Below are 21,479 nucleotides of genomic sequence, written 5' to 3' on the forward strand. Positions count from 1 at the left end.
TTTTAGTCCACAGCTTTCCTAGGTATGAACTTAAGTGTAATTAACTATCATTAATTAAGAGAACACGTTTTCTCTTTAAATATACAAATGAGGCAGGCTCCACACTTATCCCTCGTCCGCCTCCACGACGCCTGAATGAGAAGGCTAGAGGCTTAAGTGTTTCACGTTGGGGCTGTCCGTATTTGAAGATGTGTGCCTCCTGCCTCCTGTCCTCCTTTCCATGTCTCGTTTCCTATATGTCCACTCCACAGGTAACCTTTCCCTGACGTTTGGGTAAACACTGAGATAAAAACAAAACAAAAGGAACCCGGGGCGCCTGGGTGGCTCAGTGGTTTAGGCTGCTGCCTTCGGCTCAGGTCATGATCTCGGGGTCCTGGGATCGAGTCCCACATCGGGCTCTCTGCTCAGCGGTGAGCCTGCTTCCCTCTCACTCTCTCTGTCTGCCTCTCTGCCTACTTATGATCTCTCTCTGTCAAATAAATAAATAAAATCTTTAAAAAAAAAAAAAAAAAAAAAAAAAAAAAAGGAACCCAGAGCCTCTGATTCTCTACAGTCACTTGCAACCAGCCCTCTTCCACCCCTCAAAGGGGTGACATTCTCTTTGGATTTCCTCTTTTCCTTTCAGTGGTCAGCTCCCCATTTCCTGCCTCTGTGGGCTGCTATTCGGGAGGGAGAGGAGGCCAGTCTGCTCAGAGCAGGGAGGCTCGGTGGGGTGCCTGCCTCACAGGGCCTCACTCCCCGCTGGGCAAACTGTCCCTGCTTTTGATTATTCATCAGTGCTTCTCTTCACTGGGGCAGAAAATTGAGACGACCGCCTCACTGAGGAATACTTCCCTGGCACCCTGTTCTTAGACACGGCTTGGCTCAGCTCTCAGGGACGTAAAGGTTTCCCCTGTCAGGCACGTGGTGCCTTAAGGCCCCGTGTGCCCCCTCGGGGTTTAGGTTTCTCGTCCCCAGGCCCGTCATTCTGGTTTTCTGCCCCTTCCCTCCTCATTCCCCAAATTCCTGGACACGTCAACCAGGAACAAAGCCAGAGGGTAAACACCGTTTCCTGCGGTGACGCAGGACAGACAGCTGCCGGCTGCCAGCGCCCGACACTCACCATGGTTTGTCCCTTGATCCTTTTGCAGAAAAGACCGTGTGCTGTTTGCTGCTGGAGGTAAGGAGATTGTCTTTGGGCGTTTTGAATGGCTTTGAGGTGCTGCTGGCAGAGTTCTGGCCGCTGAGACAGGCTTTAGTTTTCACCTGTGCTAACGATGTCCTGGAATTGGAGGGTGGAGATGCTGGAGAGGGAGAAGGCCTACACATTGACCCGTGTCTTCTCTCTGCAGAGGAAGAAAGAAGAGAACTCAGCACATCAAGGGGAGCAAGCGAGCCCCACACGCTCACGCACACTTAAATACACAAGAGGCAAAGAGAAAAGCGTCTATCTTGCAGGGTCGGGAGCCCGAAGTCCCAGTTCTGACTACGATTTTGTCTGGACATCTGCTCCTATCCCACCAATGAGGAGTGACGACGTTCTGAATTTTTCTATCAAATGGCACGCTCAACTAATACCCGGCTTCTCAAGGAGGAGTCCACTGGGCTTGCTTTCTGCAAAACCAGCCCCACAGGACTAGCAGAGGAAACCAGGTGTTCCCAGAACACGGTGGGGCAACCATATAGCCCAAGTGATCCCCAGACAGCTCCTCGGAGGCCACAAGGTCCCTCAGCAGCGGGTAGAGCAGGGCTCTCAAGAGAACAAATAGGAAATTCTTGAACCTGACCCCCTCCCCACCAACCCCTAGGAGGAGCATGAAGGTCAGAAGGACCAGGAGGGCTGAATGAAAGGGTCTTTGAATGCCAGGAAGTGGCCCGGCTTCTGGCCACGTGCCCCTGCGGCCTCTCCAGGGCTCACTGAGGGCCAGGCCCCAGCTGCTGGGCTCGGACTCACAGGACATCCGTGCTTGAGGGAGAAGTCACAGATGTGGGGCTGGGTCTAAGCGGACGGGCACAGCTTCCTGAGGTTCTACAGAAAATACTAGAGTTCTCGGCAGATATGCCTCACTTGTTCTCCCGCTATCAGCCCGTGTGGTCGTGACTCAATGGGCAGGATGGGGATGTTGACCAGGACGACAGGTGCACGACATCAAGTCCTTAACTGTTACAGGGTAACACGTCTGATCCACGCTAGGGAACCCCCTCTCAAGAAAAACATGCACTTACACACGCACAAAAACTTCATACACAATTATAGGAAGGAATCCTGGACCCCCAAAAACAAAGGCTCTGAAATCCTAAGTTCCTTCTGGCTCTCTGGGGCCCCCATACAGTGGGGCGGGGGGTGTTCGTTCAAGTGCTGAATAAATAAAGAAAATTACGTCAGACGTCCCGATGTGGGGCACCTGCCCGGCTCAGTCGGTGGGGCATATGACTCTTGACCTTGGCGTTGTAAGTTTGAGCCCCACCCACACTGAGGGTCAACATTACTTAAAAAATAAAATCTTCCAAAAAAAAAATGATGTCCTGATGGGAAGAACTAAACATCACAGATCTGGAAATCTGGGTTGAACGTGACAATGAACAAGGTGGGAGCTGAAAATGACAGTCCACGTTGTCCCTCCATCTCCAAGCTGGGTATCAGGCTTTTCTCATGAGTGAGACATTTCTGGCAGTTAGTTATTCCGGGTACCTGACCTAGGAGAAGAAAGCCAAGTTCACTTGGTGATCGGGAATGGGCTCTTGGGAGTTTCTCTAGGTTCCCTCACACTGATGGGCTGCCGGACTGTCTTAAGCAGACTGACTCTTGTCCTCTGATGAAGTGGAGCCTGGGGGAAAAGCGGGTTTTCGAGCACCATCTGATTGTTGAGGGTACTTCTGCCTGACCAGTGCTTGTAGGTTGCCTATACTCAGGAACTTTCCCGGATAGTTTTTCTTCATTGAGTCAGAGCAGACCCTGCATCCACGCTCCGGTCCCAGAACCATCCTGATGTAGGTTTTACAAACCAAGAGCTGGTCCCAGGGCATCCGTTCTGAAGTAGTGGGAGAACCCTGGATTGCAAGCCAGGGACTGAGGCTCCAACTCCAGCCGCCCCGCAGTCCTGGGCCTCTGGCCTGGGGTCCACCACTTGCGCAGTCTCAGTCTCTGTGTCTTTATCTGTAAATGAAGAGGGTCCCTAGGTGGCTTCTAAGGTCTCTTGCCTCTCCATTACCATAGATACAAGGATACTTAACACCCGTTGCTTCTCTCCTCATCCCTCATGATTCCCGAATATTGTGGCAATAATTACAGCTGAAGTATTGAAATATTTTACCCAGGCAGGGTCTTCCTTGGAGGAATTCATCCTTTGTGAAATTGGACTGGCCTTTACAACCCCTGCGAGACAGGCAGGAAGCAGTCAGGCGTCTCCACCCTCCTCATGGCTGACTAGCCAAAGAAGACCCAGAGCGGAGAGGTGACTCGCCAAGGTCAGGGCCAATGGCTACGCGAGGAACGGGCCCTGTGCCGTGTGCAGGAGGCCGAGTGGCTTCTCAGGAAGACAGGAAATGGGGTGTACTGTGACCAAGATCTGGAGTCAGGAAATTAGGAAGTTCAGGACTCAGAATCACAGAAGATCAGAACTGGATTGCAAGTCAGCCAGTTCTCCGTGCTGATGGACGAGGCTAGAGGGGCTATCGGTTACCAGCCTGCAGGGCGAAGCCAGTTGGGGGCCACGCAGAGACCAGAACCAAGTCTTCTCACTTCGAATCCATAGTTCTTGCTGCCCTTCCAGAGGTTTCCAGAATAAAAATATGTCCCTGATATTTACCACCACTGTTTTGACATTTTCTTCATTTACTCACTTGCTGATCACTTGCTCAAGCTGACACAGTGGGTTGTGGGGGAAGGATGTGCAGAAATAGTTCTCAGCTCTGGGGAGAGGTGGGCTTTGATAACGAAGAGAAATTTTGTTTTGCAAAACTAAGAGTTAAAAATAATACAAGTAAATGGAGAGAGACAAATACCATATGATCTCACTCATATGTGGAATTTAAGAAACGAAACAAACAAAGTAAAAAACCCAAAAACAGACTCTTAACTAGGGAAAACAAACTGGTTGTTGCCAGAGGGGAGGTGGGCGGGGGGATGGGGGAAAAAGGTGATGGGGATTACGATTAAGAGTATACTTGTCATGGGGTGCCCAGGGGGCTCAGTCGGTGAAGTGTCCTTTGCTTGACTTTAGCTCAGGACGCTGAGATGGAGCCCGGTGTCGGGCTCTGTGCTGGGCGTGGAGCCCGCCTAAGATTCTTTCTCTCCCTCCTACTCTGCTCCCCACCTAACTCGAGTGCCCTATTAAAAAAACAAAAAGAGTGTACTTGTCCTGATAAGCAGGGGGTAACGTACAGAATGGGTGAATCACTATATTGCGCACCTGAAACTAATACAACACCGTATGTTAACTCCACTAGAATTATAGCTTTTAAATAATAATAATAATAATCGTAAACAAAGATAAATCACAAGGAAGGGTGTGATTAAGGACAAAACGAATGAGCTACACCAATGATTCTAAAATCACCTTCTCAGGGAACTCTGTTTAGTGACCCAGCCAACACGTTCCACTCCTAGATTCACAGAAAAAAAGGAAATCAACAGATACGCTTATTTCTTGGTTTTTAGTTCCATTAATTCTCCTTAAATGACCAATTAGAAGAAAAGTTGTAAAGGAGAGAATTACTCATCAAAACCTGAAGATAGCCCTTTACCCTTAATTTTTTTTTAAATGTGTGATTTTGAATTGTAATAAACAGATTAAAGCAGTGTTTCCTACTGAGTTCAGACGGGAGTAAATGTAACACTCTTTCAAGGTACCCCACAAAGAGACCCGTACTTCTGTCCCCTGAGCTTCAAGAACAAGCTTGGCCGCCACGGGTACGAGCGAGAAAGTCTGTGTACGGATTTAAAGTGGGGAGCCCGGGTCACAGTGATCAGAGCCTCCCTTAGGAGGCGAGCCGCACACTTCACTCGGCGAAGCTTTTGAAAATGGGGAGAACTGATGTCCTGGGTAGCGCGGAGTGAGGAGATTTTTCAGCAAGATCCAATTCCTATTCAATCGGTGTTTCTCTAGTCTGGGATGACCCACCCGTGCAGAACTCACATGGTTTTTTGTCTTTTGGGGGAGAGGTGGGTGGGCTGCTGAGAGAGGCACACGGGGTCCCCGTTTCTCGTAAAAAGGTACTCTGTGCAGGGTCAATGTCCTTGGGTACAGCATTCCAGATTTCTGCGACAATCATTCTGACGCGAGTCCTCACCCACCCTGGGCTTATTTTATTCTGTTTTGGTCCCAAGGGACAGTCTAAGGTAGATCCTTATAATTATACTTATTCCACCTGCCCTGCCCAGGAAGAGTGTATAGAACATTGAATTTTTTATTCACTATAGACTTTTACAATTTTTTTAGAGAAAAACTTTTTCTCCAATTTTTCTTTTTCTTTTTTTTTTTTTTAAGATTTTATTTATGTATTTGACAGAGAGATCACAAGCAGGCAGAGAGGCAGGCAGAGAGAGAGGAGGAAGCAGGTTCCCCACTGAGCAGAGAGCCCGATGTGGGGCTCGATCCCAGGACCCTGGGATCATGACCTGAGCCGAAGGCAGAGGCTTAACCTACTGAGCCACCCAGGCGTCCCTCTTTCTTTGTTAATGTAAATAGATGTGTTAGCAAAACGGCAATCAATTGCTGTTTTGGATTATTCTTTTTCAACTACCATTATTCTATTTATACGCTACTGATTCTCATATACCGGTCACTTAAAATGGTTAGGTAACAGTCAATCATGCTCTATATTATTGAGTCACTTTTTAAGCCATGTGCTTACTGTCTGGTTTTTTGGTTTTCTTTTTTGGCTTTAAAAAAATACTAATTTATTTAAAAAATGTTTTAGGATTATTTCATTGAGGGATTGTTTCCAAAGTGAAAGACTGCAACAGTTCATCGCTCTTACGACGCGTTTCTTTCTGGACAGAGAGACCAAACCCATCTACTGTGCTAAAGCTAAATATGAATAACAAATAAAAATAAATAAATAAATAAATATTCCACTTACTACTAAAGTGGAAACAAAGTCACTGTGAGAACACCCATACGGAAGGAAGTGTCAAGAACAACGTCTGTGACTGATCTTGGCTTAGCAACCTCTGGTCTCACCCCTCTGTCCTCTGGCCAACACTACTAATAATTTATTAAGAAAGTCCCCTGTATCAGGCACTCTACGAAACACTTGATTTCCCTTGGAGCATTTAATTCTTTCAATAACCTAAGAGAGGTATTATTACTAGCTCTCTGCCACAGATGAAGGGAATGAAGTTCAGAGACATGACATGCCCGAGGTTACAAAGCTAGAAAACCTAACAGCCCGTGGTCTCAGCTCTTCCACTAGACAATCCTGGAAGATGCTGCAGTGGACAGGGGCAGCCTGGAAGAGCCCTGAGGACCCCGCCCCCTGCCCCGCCCACCTGTATGGGCTTTCCAGCATGCCATCCCTGCTCCCTTCGGAAGAGGAAAGAGATGCCTTTTAGGTCCCGGTCAGCAGTCCCACGCCCACAGCCTGAGGCCGCAGCCTTGAGGAGCTGGGGACCCGAGGACCGAAGACCAGATCCTTTTACTTGTTTTGCATTTCTGCCACAAGAAGGCCAGACCGTGGCCTCAGCAGCTAGGCTGACCACCTGCTAGGTGACCTGTATGACCACCATACAGGCCTTAACCATCCAGGTGTGACTTCAGGGCGCCCAGCTGGAGACCAGCTGAGTAGTGGGCTTGCAGACACCCCCTCCCAGCGTTCTGGAAATATCTGGTAAGTGTGGGGAGCCTGGTGTCTCCACAGTCCTCTCCCTTGCTCTCCACTGGATGGGGTCACCTGGTCCTTGAGCAATTCCATTTCAGTAAAACTGTGGACCTCTCCCACCCCATGCTTATTCACTGAGATACTTTATACTCACAGCATCGATATCCTGCATTGAAAGCCTCAGTGCAGATGCCTCATTGAATGGCTGAGCCAGCTACCAACACCCAGTGTGGTTCCCTGTACCGGCTTTAGAAAGAAACTGTCCTGAATTTTCCAATACGGCTTTTAGGGGACCCATCCCCTCCCAGGAGACTTCGAGCACCGCCGTCACCTGTGGCCCGCATGGCTGTGTTGGCTCACTCAGGCTTAGGCTAGCCTTTGGCTTTCTCATTCGACAGCGCGGACTCTCTTTCAGCCCCCAGCTCTGACAGCAAGTGCTTGGCGGATGGTGCAGTAGGAGCCGCAGTCGGGATGCCGTCCATAAAGGACAACCCCGAATTCCAAGTGACCGTCTTCCCAACGAAGACCGGAGCTGGAGGGTGAGGGGCGCAGCACGGATCCCGGCACAGGGAACCTGTCACCTCCCCCGTGTCCCTGCCCCAGGGCAGGTAGTCTCCAGTTTACAGCCATGGACACGAAGGCAGCCCGAGTTAGAGAAACTTGTCTGGAGTCACAAGGCAATTAAGTGGCAGAGTCGGCGCTAGAATCAGAGCCAGCCGTCTCATTTGCCACGATGGTCGTGAGACACTAAATATAGTGCCATGGTGGTTAGGGGAAGCGTACTGACCTGGTGGGATATTCTCAGCAGGGGATGAAATGAAGACACAGCAAAGTCAAGGGACTGTGGCAGGCAGAGCCGTGTCTTCTGCCAGAGTGCTGTGAGCCCTTCTGGAATGCTTCCTCCCTCCTCAGGCCAGAGGACCTCTTTAAAAGATCCCGGGGCCTGAGCGGAAGTGCTCCCGAAGGCACGGGCGCCTGCCACCGATCGGCGTATACTGGGTCTTCTTTACCCTCTTCACCAACTACCCACTGCCAGGCAGCGGGCACCGTCTGCAGCACTTAGACAAATGCCACTGTGGGCTGGTGGGTCGTGCCAGCTCGGTTCTCAAATCCCTCCAGGCTCTAGCTGGGTTTCTTGGTCATCTGATCAATCCATCCAGGCGCCATGCAAGCCACTTTCCCACCTTCCAGCTCATGCAATCTACCCAACAGCCTGACAACGTGGATGCTGTTAGCCTCCTTGTTATAGACAGGAAAGTGAAAGCTTAGCGAGATTATGAAAGAAGACCAAGGTCATGCAGCCCTCGCCCTTTGAGAGGAGAGCCCACGTCCACCTAGCCCAAGCCAACGCTCTCCCCACACCATGCCACCCTGCTTGGACGTTCTCTTCCCCTCTACACTTCAGCAACGCGTTTCTCCCATGATTTTTCACAAAGCATTTCCTATTTTCAGAGCTGGCCTGAGACACAACTCTGAAGCTAGAGAACTTGAGATCCTCTTTATCTCCCCCTTGAGCTCTCCCCTCTCCTTTTCTTGGTTATTTATACTAAGGTGCAAATTTCTGGCATCATCTCCTGCTGGGCATGATTTGGGGAGTCCCAGGGACTTTCCAGGGCCCTAAAATACTTCCATCAGCCCTCAGGGGTGAACTCCAGTCCTCAACAGGCACCAAACCTAGCTCTAAGAAAAAACCGCAGCAAATATAGACCTCTGGGGAAACTAACTCACGCAGACACTGCTGGGGTACTTTCAAGGGATGACATTTCTCTGGAGACCAACCAGTGATGATAGCAAGAACCAAACAGGAATCCACAGCCCTTGATCTGGTAATCTGGTAACTATAGTCTGGAAAGTAGACCTCAAGGAAATCATTCGCCCCCTCCCTGCCCACTGCAAAAAAAGTTCAAAGATAGTCTCAGTGTGGCACTGTTTACAATAGTAAAAAATATCACAACTGACCTGAATGATCTATAATAAAACAACTGAAAATGACAGGAACAAGGGTCATTATTATCCCAACCTAAGGAAAGGTGTATGTGAGATCATGGGCCCAAGCCCACAAGGAAATTACAAATATCACAAATCATGTGTAACCATGAATCATTACTTTACAAAAACAAAAAAAAATGTAACACACACTCACATCTATATGAATACATAATGTAGACGGATGGGGAAAAAGAGAAGGATATAGGATGGATTGCTTGATAGGGTTAGTTTTGTTACAGCTGTTTAAGTCCATGTAAGACAAAAAAATCAAACAAAAACAACTACTAACACAGCCTTAACCTGAGAGGTTAAGGAGGTTAAAGAGGTTAAGAGGTTAAGGAGGGCGAACACGTGCAAATACAAAGGTAGGAAGGAGTCAAACGTGTTTAAGTCACCCTCGTTCATTTGTTCACTCACATGTAAAGCATTTCCGAGGCACGACACGGTGTACCACGCACTGGGATAGGATGGTGGCGACGAGACACTGTCATTGCCAGAGGGTTCCCTCAGGATGGGGGACACTCCAGATCCCGGGCTGGCCACCACTTGGTCACCCTGAGTGGTGGAGGAAGGCTGCTGCCGGCAGGACCCGAGGACTAGCCCTCCCACCTTGTGGGACTCCGCCTGCAGCCAGAGCCCGGATTCTCTTAATAATACCAGGGCCTTTTGTTGTCCCGGCTGTCCTCGTGTGCCCAGAGCCAACACGGTAGTGAAGTTCCTCTGCATGGTATTAAGTCTTCCATCAGAACGACTGCCTCCAGCAACCACCCAACAGACCCACTGCACAAGCCGCACGAGTCCAAACACAGGAGCCTCCAAAGCTTAGGTGAAAACTGGTGGCTTCCGGCTTTAGGATAAGCTGTTGGATTTTACCTTAGGCTGGCACAGCTAACCTCCTCCCCGCCCCAGGGGTGCCACAGGGACAGGTGTGCCAGGCAGCTGGAAGCTGGGTGAAGCAGGAGGCATGGACTGCTGTGTCTCTGGGGAGAAGATATGGGACTAGGGATTCCCAATGTCTAAAACACCCGAACAGCTGGACTGAATCTTCCCATCAGTAGCGTTTCCCCAGAGGCAAGTGCTTAAAGAGTCTCTGTCACAGGCATGTCCTGTCCACACCCCACAGGAGGTGGGGAGGATCCTGCAGCAAGAGGTAGAGAAAGGAGACAGGCCATACCCCTATCTCTGGGACCACTCGGTGCAGCAAGGCCAAGGCCCCCAAATCTGTATTTTTTTTTAAGATTTTATTTATTTACTTGACAGACAGAGATCACAAGTAGGCAGAGAGGCAGGCAGAGAGAGAGGAGGAAGCAGGCTCCCTGCGGGGCAGAGAGCCCGATGTGGGGCTCCATCCCAGGACCCTGGCATCAAGACCTGAGCTGAAAGCAGAGGCTTTAACCCACTGAGCCACCCAGGTGCCCCAAATCTGTATTTTTTTAAAGTCCCAAGGTGGGACGCACTGGGGCTCAGTTGGTTAAGCCCCTGCCTTTGGCCCAGGTCATGATCTCAGGGTCCTGGGATCGAGTCCCACATCCGGCTCCCTGCTCAGTGAGAAGCCTCTGCCCTCCCTCTGCCCCTCCCCACTGTTTCTGCTCTCTCTCTGTCAAATAAATAAATAAAATCTTATTAAAAAAAAAAAAGAAGAAAAAGGTACTGAGGTGATTCTCATGCTCTGTGCCAGCTTTGGGAGTCACTGGAAATGTGGACCAGACACTGCTGTCTTTGGAATCAGAAGGATCTGGGCTCAAATCCCAGTTCTGTCACCCATTAGCTCTGTGACTATGCCGATAATGTAACCCACCCCCCGAGCCCTAGTTTTCTTACCTATAAAATGGGGACAACACTGTCCACATCATAGGGTTGCAAGCGGGCAGCAGGTGCCCCCCCAGGGCACTGAGGCACCCCATCTCGCCACACATCTCATGCTGTCATCCCTGGCTGACTGGCCTGGGCGTCCTGTCATTGGACGCACCTCGAGGGCAGGTGCCTCGTTCCCTCTTATCCCTGGCAGTCAGCCCTGCATCTTGACCTAATAGACGCTGCGTTCAGCGTCGAACAAATGAGTGTTGGGAGGATCGAGACCCAGAGGAGGTGGCGACCGACTCACTTACTGTGATAAGTGCCAACTCACTTATTTTAAGTCCCCCATCCGCATGAAAACGTCGATTTTTTTTTTTCTTTAACTACAAGGCGTAGCCTTACTAAGCGGGTAGCTCCTTCTCCCTGCCCCTGAATGAACACGATTCCATGTACAAGAATCCTCTGGGAGCACACGGTTGTTGAAAAAACACAGGCTGAGGAAGGAGAGGCCACCGGGGCTCGATTTGTCTCTGTCCCGACCTCCAGACTCCAGAGAGCAGGGCCACAGCCTCTTCCAAGAGAAGCTGCGAGGTCTCAGCTCCCTGCGAAGCCCATGGCGGCACCCAGAACCACTCACCCCACAGGCTGCCGGGGTCCTGCAGCAACCACTAATAACGGAACCACTTCTGTTCTCCTTGGAGTGGCAGTTGGCAGTGGCAAACAGGAAGTTGTCTTGAAATAGGGTGTGGTTGGACCCTGTCAATATGTGCAAACAAGAGACACACACTTGTTTTGTCTCTCCCCGGCCCCCTTCTGTTTGCCCCTGCCCTCCTTCTTCAGGAGCGGAAGGTCTGAATTATTTTGGGGAGAACAAAGACTTTTTACCTGATTGCAGATCACGCACTGACTACCACCATGCACACAGAAACCCGGGGCAGAAGGCCATCTAACATAGACGGAGGGTCTGTCTTCCGACTCAGTCACTCGCTTGTGGCAACCGAGTAAGTGACTGTGTGTGAGCCGGTATGAGCTTTCCCCTCTACGTCACCGTGGGCACACAGGAAACAAAACCTGAGCGAGAAACCAGGGCAGGTACACCGTCATCCCAGGAGCCGGCCAGCCTGCCCCGGGGGGGTGGCGGGGGGCAGCAGCGTCCGCCCAGGGCCCGCTGTGGGCACACCCGGGACCGAGGACCGACCTCCCCAAGTAGGAAATGGGAGAAAACACAAGTCCCGAGTGTCAAGTGATTTTCAAAGTTTGAGGCCAAGAGACCCGAACTATTTCTTCATGCAAATTACATATAAAAATGACCAAACTGATGACCGGGGAGGTCTATGCATTAAGTGAGCTGCGCAGAGGTGCAGAGGAGTGGGGGTGACGGGTGGGTGAGGTTCCCGCGGCTGGGGGAGGTGTGCCATAAAATTTTCCACTCCACTCCTTCCCAGGCCCCGAGGCTAGCGCCTCCAGAAGGGCTGTCCAAAATAACTGGTCCCCAACCCAGCCTCCTACTCCTGACCTCTTTCTGAGGCAGCTCCTTCCCCCCCTGCACGCCTCAGCCCTGTCTGGGCTCCGGCGCCAGCCCGCAGCCCCAGAGCGCGGTCTGTGCTACACCTCGGACTTGCTAAATGGATCGTGGGCTGACAGCACGCTCCGCCTGCTAGGCTCTCTCTTCCGTGACCTGGGCCCAGCCCCACACCATCCTGTGTGGCAGACGGGCCCTGCGCTCACACTTACACATCCCGGGGAGGCAGCCTTGCCGTTTGGATAAGGAGGCTGAGCCAGTGACACGCTGGGCGACGCGACTCGACTCGTGGGAGCCGCTTCCTGGCTCCTGGCTGAGGGCCCTGGCCAGTCAGAACGCACCACTTCCCCTTTAAGAGAGCACGCCCAGATGCGATTAGGGAAAGGCAGAAAGAAAAGCCCGGAACAGTTAGGGCTGTATCCCGAATTTGGCAGATGAACTTGGGTTTTCCTGAACTGCACTCACAAGGTGTGGTCAGAGGCAGCGGGCTCCCCTGGGGGCTGATCTGAGCAGTCGGTGTTTGGCAAGGGCTGGGTGGGGGGGCCCTGCTGCAACCCCCACCCCCACCCACCCTCATTCCCTGGCTTGATGGCCACGTGCAAACTGCATGGGCCCGGCTCCCGGTTCCCGGAGCCGCTGTCCGCTTGGGCCTGGTCCGGGCCGCCTGCGGGAGCTCAGGCCTTTCCGCTCCTCCTTCCCCCAGGGCCCTTCCAGCACGCAGGGCAGAGTCCACGGCAATGCCTGGCCCCGTGCTTTGGAGAGTAGAGACATCATTATAAAGACTGAAAGATACTTTTGTGGGACATTTTAACCACTAATTCCAGAGGAGAGTTTTCATTCATTCTGGCTATTCAGGGAGTTCATTCCTTGAGCTTGGCATGGAGACTGGGGGGGAAGACGACAGTCCGAAAAAACCCCAACAGTCCACAAAAGGCCACGTGTTGTAGAATTCCACTGATAAGAAATATCCAGAACAGGCAAATCCATAGAGACAGAAAGCAGATCAGTGATTTCGGGGGGCTGGGGAAGAAGGCAGCGGGGAGTGACTACTTAATGGGTACAAGGGCTCTTTTGGGGTGATGAAAATGTTTTAGAACTAGGTAGAGGCGATGGTTACCCAGCACTGGGAACAAACTCACTGCCACGGAACCGTATGCTTTAAAAGTGTTAGGTGAGGGGCCACCTGGGTGGCTCAGTCGATTGAACTCCCATGGCTCTTCGTTTCAGTTCAGGCTGTGATCTCAGAATCATGAGATCGAGCCCCGGGTCAGGTACCGCGCTCAGTGTGGAGTCCGCTTGAGTCTCTCTCCCCCTCCCCCTTCCCCTCCCCCCTGCTCTCTCTCCCTCAAATAAATAAATAAATCTTTAAAAAAAAATTGTTAGGCGAAGTTCACCTCAATTTAAAAAAAGAAATCCAGTGGCAAAGTACGTTTTGGGCAATTTTATCTTCTACTGAGATCTCTGCTGTGTTCCAACATTTTTTTGTAAACCTGGTTACTACCTGATAAATCTAAAGTCAATCCTGGCTGAGGAACATATGTCCTCTAATAAGGAGAAATAAAAACAGACTTCTAAGAGACAAAGGGTTTTCAAGCCATAGAAGTACAGCTCTGTGGAGAATTTTCAGCCCAGGGGAAGACAGTATCCTCTCAAACCAGGCCACATACACGAAGCAGGGCCTTCCTGCCTTTGCAAGACTGTCCCACATTGGGACCACTCCTTCAGTGGCTTACCAGCATAACCGAAGCCCGAAGCCGGCCAGAGGGAGTCTCCCGCGGAGAATAATTCAAGAGGACATGACTTCGGGCCTCCCTTTGCCCTCTTGGAGAGTTTCTTCCCAGAATGAAGGAGAACTCGTCAGTTTCAGACAGGGAGGGCATAGTGCTGGTTGGCCAAGCAGATCTGGTCTCCACAATTCCATTTCTTTGGGATGGAGCCAGCGGGAATGAGGGGGTGTGAGCCGACCAACCACCTGACCCAGGCTCACTGGAGGGAGCGTCTGGTCCTCCTTTCCTGGTCACTTGCAGCTTTGCCTAGAGACAGGCTGCTTGTGTGGGTCAGGCTGTGAGCCTTCTCTGCTGAACCCTAGGCCAGTAGGTCAAGGGCCCATGAGTACACTTCCTATGCTTTGGGGACTGTCAAGAGGAGATCTGCAGGATGTTGCCATGTTTCACAGATGAAAAGGCAGGCTCTGTGGCCTGGGAGCCCTAACCTTTCCAGAGAAAAATGTGAACAGCTTTCCTTGTCTCTGCTGAGTTCCAGGATAGGCCATGGGGCAAGAGCTGTGAACAGCTTCCTCGGGTCAACTCTCCCAGAGCCCTTGATCCTCTGGAGCACCTTCCCCTGCCTCTTTCACCCTGTGCTCTCCTATTACCTCCGGCACCCAGGGAATGAGTTGGTGGCCTACATTCTCAGCGAACAGGTGGTTTATGATAAAAAGATGCAGTATTTACCTCTACTTCTCTAACGTTAGAACCTTAATTCTAAATAAAAAAACAGGCAGGTTCGACCCAGTTAAAAAATGGACAAAGGTCTTGAACACAGACATTTCTCCAAAGGAGATATGCACACGGCCAACAAGCACATGAAAAGATGCTCAACATCATTAGTCAGTAGGAAGCAAATCAAAACCACAATGAGCTCCTGCCTCACACCTACTAGGGTGGCTGTATATAAAAAATAACCCAAAACAACCAAAATGTAAAATGACAAGTGTTGGCAAGGATGTGGAAAAATTGGAACCCTTAGGCGCTATCAGTGGGACTAAAATGGTGCAGCCTCTATGGAAAACAGTTTGAGGGAGCACCTGCGTGGTGCAGTCAGGTAAGGGTTACACTCTTGATGTCGGCTCAGGTCATGAGATCCAGCCCTGTGTCGGGCTCCGTGCTGGGCATGGAGCCTGCTTAAGATGCTCTCTCTCCCTCTGCCTCTGCCCCTCCTCCTGCTTGCACTCATGCTCCGTCTCTCAAAAACAACAAAAAAGAAAGGAAACAGTTTGGTAGTTCCTCAAAAAATTAAACACAGAATTATCATAGAATCCAACAATTCTGCCCTTAGGTATATGCCCGAAAGAACTGAAAACACGTGCCCAAAGAAATCCTTGTATACAAATGTTCATAGTAATACTAGGAACAGACTGCTTCAGGATAACTCAGGGCTGGGGCGTGTGGGTGGCTCAGTTGGTTGGGCATCTGCCTTCAGCGCGGGTCATGATCCCTGGGTCCTAGGATCGAATCCCACCTCTGGCTTCCTGCTCCGTGGGAAGCCCGCTTCTCCCTCCTCCATCTGCCTGTTGCTCCCCCTGCTTACTCTCTCTCTGTCAAATAAATAAATAAAATCTTTAAAAATATATAAAATACAAAGGATAACTCAGAGTTACCTTCAAAACCATTCTTGGAATCACTAAACGGATTAAGTAAGTTATTAAGTAAGTTATTTATTTTAGAGATAGGGACAGAAAGAGTAGGGGAGGGGCAGAGGGAGCGGGAGAAGCAGACTGCGCTGAGCGAGGAGATCATGACCTGAGCCCAAGTCAAGAGTTGGTTGCTTACCTAACTGAGCCATCCAGGTTCATCCCTAAATGAGGTAATTTTTAAAGTTAAGGGAATTAAGGTGGCCAGTAGGAGACAGCTCACAGGCACTCCAGGATAGTTCTCAAACAAGGCCAATTCGGGCCCATGAAGAAGTGTGAATTTACTTCAAACAATACCACACATGCACTTGCACACTCGCGTACACACACATACACACACACACACACACCAGGCACTGAGGCACAGTTCCCCTCTGCCAGCCCCTCATCTCTGCTACAACCATCATTTCCATCAGAGGGGCTGTCATTCCTGTGACGGAATCATCATTGCCACCAATGACAGCATCTTAGACCTTGAAGTTGGGACAGAGTAACAGACTCCCAAGAGGCAAGAAGCAGTCCCACAGATAATCACTCTCTGCTAATTCCTACCGGCCCCCTCTGGAGACTGCTGTCACGTCCACTCTGGCCGTGGGGCTGCCCAGCCTGGCTTCTCCCCTTGGAGGCCTGACGTGCGTGGCGTCTTCCAAGCGTGCACCAGGTGGGACAGCACGGCCTTTCCACTGGCTGTTGGAGCCTCCTCCCCTCCTCGAGCAGCTCTGCAATGGGGCGTGTTAATCCCATTTCTGTTCCGTGGGAGTCACCTCGACCCAGTCTTACTTCCCTTTCACTAACACCTTGTCAAATACTTGCTCCTCGAAATCGTTCTCCCGGCTAAACACCCCAGACGTCTTTTTAAACCGTACCTCACAAAACATCACTTTCACTATTCCCATCTCTGGGCTGTCTCCGGCTCTACTGTTGGTCCTTCATCAACTGTGGAACTCAGAAGGGAGAACTGGGGTTTGATGGGGTTGGAGCAGCTCCTAGCTGTCCGTCCTGGACATGATCCTCCTACCCACACAGCCAGAGAGCCAACCTCGATTTTTAAAATTTTTGATAACTGTATCACCCCTAAGTCTTATTTCACACATGTTCCTGCCAAGCCACGAAGCCACAGGTATCCTTTAAAAATGTCATCTAGTTGGTTTAGTCCGGCCTGCTGAAATCGTTTTGGACCCTGATCCGTTCATGCATCCGTTCTCCCTCCCAAAGCTGCCACCTGCAAACTGGAGAAGCCTGCCGCCAATACCATTCTTCTTCCAAACCCCACAACGCGGAGGAGGACGCGGCCAAGTGTGTGGCTGCAGACACACATCCCCTGGAGTGACCGTGACCCGTGAACAGTGCTCTTGGCCACTCAGCGCAGGTGTGTCACTTAGCCTACATTTCTTCACCTTCCCTCGGAAGGATCTCGTGGGCAGCTGACAGATGGGGCTAACGACCCCCCTGTCTTCTTACCAGTGGTGGTGAGGATTAAGTGTAAAGGTCTTAGAGCAGGGCATTGCACAGAGTGAGCAATCAAATGTTGCTTTTTTTTTTTTTTTAAAGATTTTATTTATTTATTTGACAGAGAGAGATCACAAGTAGGCAGAGAGGCAGGCAGAGAGAGAGAGAGGGAAGCAGGCTCCCCGCTGAGCAGAGAGCCCGATGCAGGACTCGATCCCAGGACCCTGAGATCATGACCTGAGCCGAAGGCAGCGGCTTAACCCACTGAGCCACCCAGGCGCCCTCAAATGTTGCTTTTATAACTGACAGGAAACACAATTAAAAAAAAACCAAAAACCCAACCACCTGGTTTTCCAATTCTCAAACTACCGCCCTTTTTTTTTTTTTTAAAGATTTTATTTATTTATTTGACAGAGAGACGCACAGAGAGAGGGAACACAAGCAGGGGGAGAGAGGGGACACAAGCAGGGGAAGTGGGAGAGGGAGAAGCAGGCTTCCTGCCGAGCAGGGAGCCCCATGCAGGGTTCAATTCCAGGACCCTGGGGTCATGACCTGAGCCGAAGGCAGACCCTTAACTGACTGAGCCACCCAGGTGCCCCCCAAACTACCACTTTATTGGCAACCAAATATAGACAGTAGGCAGCTGAAATCAAGAGAAGGAGCATTGGAGTCCAGGAGCTGGAGTGCCAACCCCGGCTCTCCTTCCAGAATTTCCATGCTCTGGGGTTAACAATACTTGCCCTCCCAGGGCTATAAGGAGGAGTCCATGAGATCAGGCACGTTAAAAAAGGTTTAAAAGTCGAGTCAGGCTATGCAAACATAAAAGAAGAGTTTTATGATTATTACCGTTATAAATAACCCAGATTCCCCCCCTCCACTGGCAGAAACCCGCCTATTAAACCTAGGAGGAACCAGTAGCAGCGTTCAGGCTGCCAGAAGCTGGCCATTCGGCACAGAGCAGCTGGACTGCTGCAAGGGAGCAGACGCCTGACCGCCTCTCGGGGCAACAATCCCCTTCTTCCTCATCTCCGATCAAAATCCAGGCTGGCTCACAAAGGGTAATGGATCCTCCCACCAGTCCACAGGAACGCATCATCTCTCCACCGTCCTGCTGTCGAGACCCGAACCCGAGTCATCTGCAACAGGAACCCAGTAGGCAATGAAGGGCTGGGAGGGCTGCTCCTAGCTCCTAGCTCTCCTCTCCTAGCTCCCCCGTCGCTTGAGCAAGCATGACCACAACTCATCCGTGGGTTTCTGAGTGGGGCGGCAGTTTCCAAGAACACCAGGCTTTCGTCTCTGCCATTCTCCAGGTGGGCCCCCCGGGAACCCCGCGCTTGCCTTGGTTGAGGGTGGGTACCTTCTGAGGGAACAAATGTTCTTTACCGAGGAAAAAGACCTTGGGGGAAATTTTGTGCAAAGGGCTATCAGAGGGCCACCTGCAGGCTCCTGGCATCTCTGGGTCAAAGATGTCCCACAGCAAGGGAAGAGGGAAGGAGATGGACAGCCACCCACAGGCCCCTGGGAAAAGAGCAGCTGTTGAAATGGGAGACATAACTGGCTAAATTTTCCTCTCCTAGCCCATGTGAGGCTGGGTTCCCAACTTCCAGAGGGAATGAACACTGAGGGCAGATTTAAATATATATACATAATTGTTGGCAAGACACTGAGAGGATCACGCCAACGACTCTATTCACAGATCAGGGAGTCTGCCCAGAAAGGCACCGGGAGGAAGAGGCCCAGAAGGGAAGGCAACACTTTGTCAGATGACTTCTGGGGCCCAATGGTCTACCAGCTACCCCTGCTCAGCCCACCCCTACAACAGCCTTCCTCAAGGCAGGTGGGCTGCTGAAATCATCGAAGAATCATCAGAGGACACATGAGAGCTTACTCAGACCTTCACCGCCACTGGTGACTTCTTGTGCCTTTGAGCATATTTTGTCTTTTTCTCATTGTGTTCCCTTTGACTGTGCACCCACACAGAGAGGCGGTGCCTGGTTCTCCACTCACATGTGCAGGAACAAGGCACAGATGAACCTCGACATCTTGCTGGTGCGACAGTGCTCTGAGGCAGCAAAGGAACGGATCTACGGTGGGACGAGGCTCAGTGCACTGGCGTTGTGGGCTGAATTACGTTGCCCCCACGTCCCCAATCCCCAGTATCTCGGAATGTGACTGGATGAATGGGCAGATAAGGCCTTCACAGAGGTGATTAAGTTAAAAATGAGGCCAGTGGGGGTGGAGGACTGGAGCCCTTTGATACAAGAGGGACAACCTGATGAGGAGAAGGCAAGAAGACAGCCATCCGCAAGCCAAGGAGGGAGGCCTCCGGAGAAACCGAGCCTGCCAGCACCTTGATCTTGGGACTTCCAGGCTCCACAACTGTGAAAAAATAAATTTCTGTGATTTAAGCCACCCAGTCTATGGCACGTTGTTATGACAGCCCTAGCAAATTCATGCAACTGGTTTACCTAAAAACCCTCGCTGATCGCCAGATTGGAGAGAAAGAGGAGAGGACAGAGGACAAGGGACTCCTAAGCTCGGACATGCTGTGGAGCAAATGGAGCTTCTTCCTTAGTCTGAGACGTGCCACTTGGATGGCAAACTGTAGCAAGGTCCAAGTGGGGACAGTCTACTAGTCACTGAGGACTGCCAAATCCTGCCTTCCCCAGAGGCCCGAGGCGGAGGGAACCCATAGGGCCACAAGCGTCTGGGATGAAAAGAAGATGACTAAGCCACCGCCGAGGAGTAACCAACTCTGCCTCATCTATATGTCATTACTGCTGTTCCAGAAAAGGATAAGACCTTGGGGATGAGTGGGCTAGCAAGTGAGGTGGCCACCTGCAAACTCTCATAGGTTTGACAAACCAACTCAAATCTGGCCCAACTGCTGCCTTTGGCAGTGGGAATTGGGAATCCACCCAATCTCCAAGTTTGCCTGGATGCCTTGGCCCTCCAGCAGCCTCCAGGACCCTGCCAGACCCTGGGCTTCCCACTGAGTGTGGGGTCCAGCCGAACCACTCCCTGGGGGCCAGGAGTGGACTCCCAGAGGGACTCACAAATGCTTACCGCTGCTAAAGGGCCCAGACACTCCAATCAATTATCAATCCAACCACAGCCCTCTCCAGGCTAGGGGCGAGGATCAAAGCATGGAAGGAGGGTATTTGAAAGGTATTGGCAGGCGGAGGTCTGGAGGGCCTGGGAGGGGCGGCATGCTCTGGGCAGCGCGCAAAGGGCTGTGCCTTCACTCTCTCAAGGATCCCAGGGTGGGCGGGACTGGCTAATTCAAATGCAAAAGCCTCAGGGCAGGAAGGCTGGGAAATCTTTCCTTTCTCCAGCTCCATCCGAAAGGCGTATAGGTTCTCTCGGGGTCCCTTCATTCACTCCGGCCGTGAGGTTATTTACCCGGAGGAGCGGGAGCCCCCATAATCACCGCATCTGAGAGCACACAAACCAACACACACTTCGGGCCCCTTCAAAAGGCGAGCCTCAAGTCCTCCCGCAACCTCAGTACAGGAGGAGGAAGAGGGAAGTGTTGTAGGGACCGCATCCTTGGGGGTGGGTTAGAATCACGCGGGAACAAAGGGGCTCCTCTCTTCTGCAGTGCGGTTCCTGGGGTGGGATGGGCAACGGGGAAGGGGAGGTCCGACAAGGGGCAAGCCTGGCTCCTCCTTCGGCCTCTTTCTGCTGGGACCCAAGGGCTTCGCTTGTCCTCCTCACCAGCTTGGCGGGGCTACTGTGAGGAAGCAGAGGGCACACTCTCAATTAAGAGAGTGGAAGCCAGACAGCCTCATCATCATTGTCTGCAAGGTGAGAGGAGGCCAACCAAACCAAACCAAATCAAACCAAACCAAACCAAACCAAACCAAACCAAACCAAACCAAACCAAACCAAACCAAACCAAACCAAACCACCACCAAGAAAACGGCACTCTGCTACAGATGAGAGAAACATGGAGGAGAAAAAGAAATCGGCTCCTGGCCGTGCTCAGCAGTTACAACGACGCCCGCGTTTACTACCTTGGAAATTTCCGCCTCAACCATCCATTCTCATTTGCATGTGCGAGTCGCTGACAGTAGGTGTGGGCCTGTCTGCGAGGGACCCACGGACCTGCACCACGGCCGACTTCCCACTCCGAAGGCCTTTCGCACGGCCCACACGATGTTTACTGCTTTCTCCCTCCCTCCCGATTTGTTCGTTTAAATTATGTAGCCCGAGGCACAATGAATTGTCTCATTTACAAGCGTTCTCCTGGACCATTAGGCTGGGACTCCGCACTCATTATGCTGGAGAAGGTGCTACTCCCCAAGCAAATTCCAGGAGCCTTCGACCCAGAGAGGGGAGGTGCTCAAGGTACGCTATCAAGGGGTGATTTAATTAACAGCCATTCAGTGGGCAAAGCAGAGGGATTTCCAGCCAACTGTGCTAGTAAATATTATGGAAGCCCTTTCAGAGAGTTCATTCCGGCTTAGTGATGTCAAGCGTGCCCAGATTCCCTCCTCATTCCTGCAC

At 51.3% G+C, this 21,479-nt stretch overlaps 1 protein-coding gene across 11 annotated transcripts in view; it reads right to left on the reverse strand.

Annotated features, from left to right (window-relative positions):
- The window catches only part of ATXN7L1 (ataxin 7 like 1), a 238,767-nt gene that overhangs the window by 54,947 nt on the left and 162,341 nt on the right, over positions 1 to 21,479 (reverse strand). For 7 of the 11 annotated variants that reach the window (XM_046020554.1, XM_046020553.1, XM_046020549.1 and 4 more), the window contains one exon: positions 1,103 to 1,325. In XM_046020554.1, the coding sequence (XP_045876510.1) occupies positions 1,103 to 1,325 (223 nt within the window). Of the gene's footprint in view, positions 1 to 1,102; positions 1,326 to 9,207; positions 9,432 to 11,224; positions 11,344 to 12,103; positions 12,146 to 12,321; positions 12,374 to 17,382; positions 17,394 to 21,479 lie in introns of those variants that run through there. The other 4 variants (XM_046020559.1, XM_046020556.1, XM_046020560.1 and 1 more) reach the window with 4 other exon arrangements.

Source organism: Meles meles, chromosome 10, assembly GCF_922984935.1.
Source record: "Meles meles chromosome 10, mMelMel3.1 paternal haplotype, whole genome shotgun sequence".
Classification (NCBI taxonomy): domain Eukaryota; kingdom Metazoa; phylum Chordata; class Mammalia; order Carnivora; family Mustelidae; genus Meles; species Meles meles.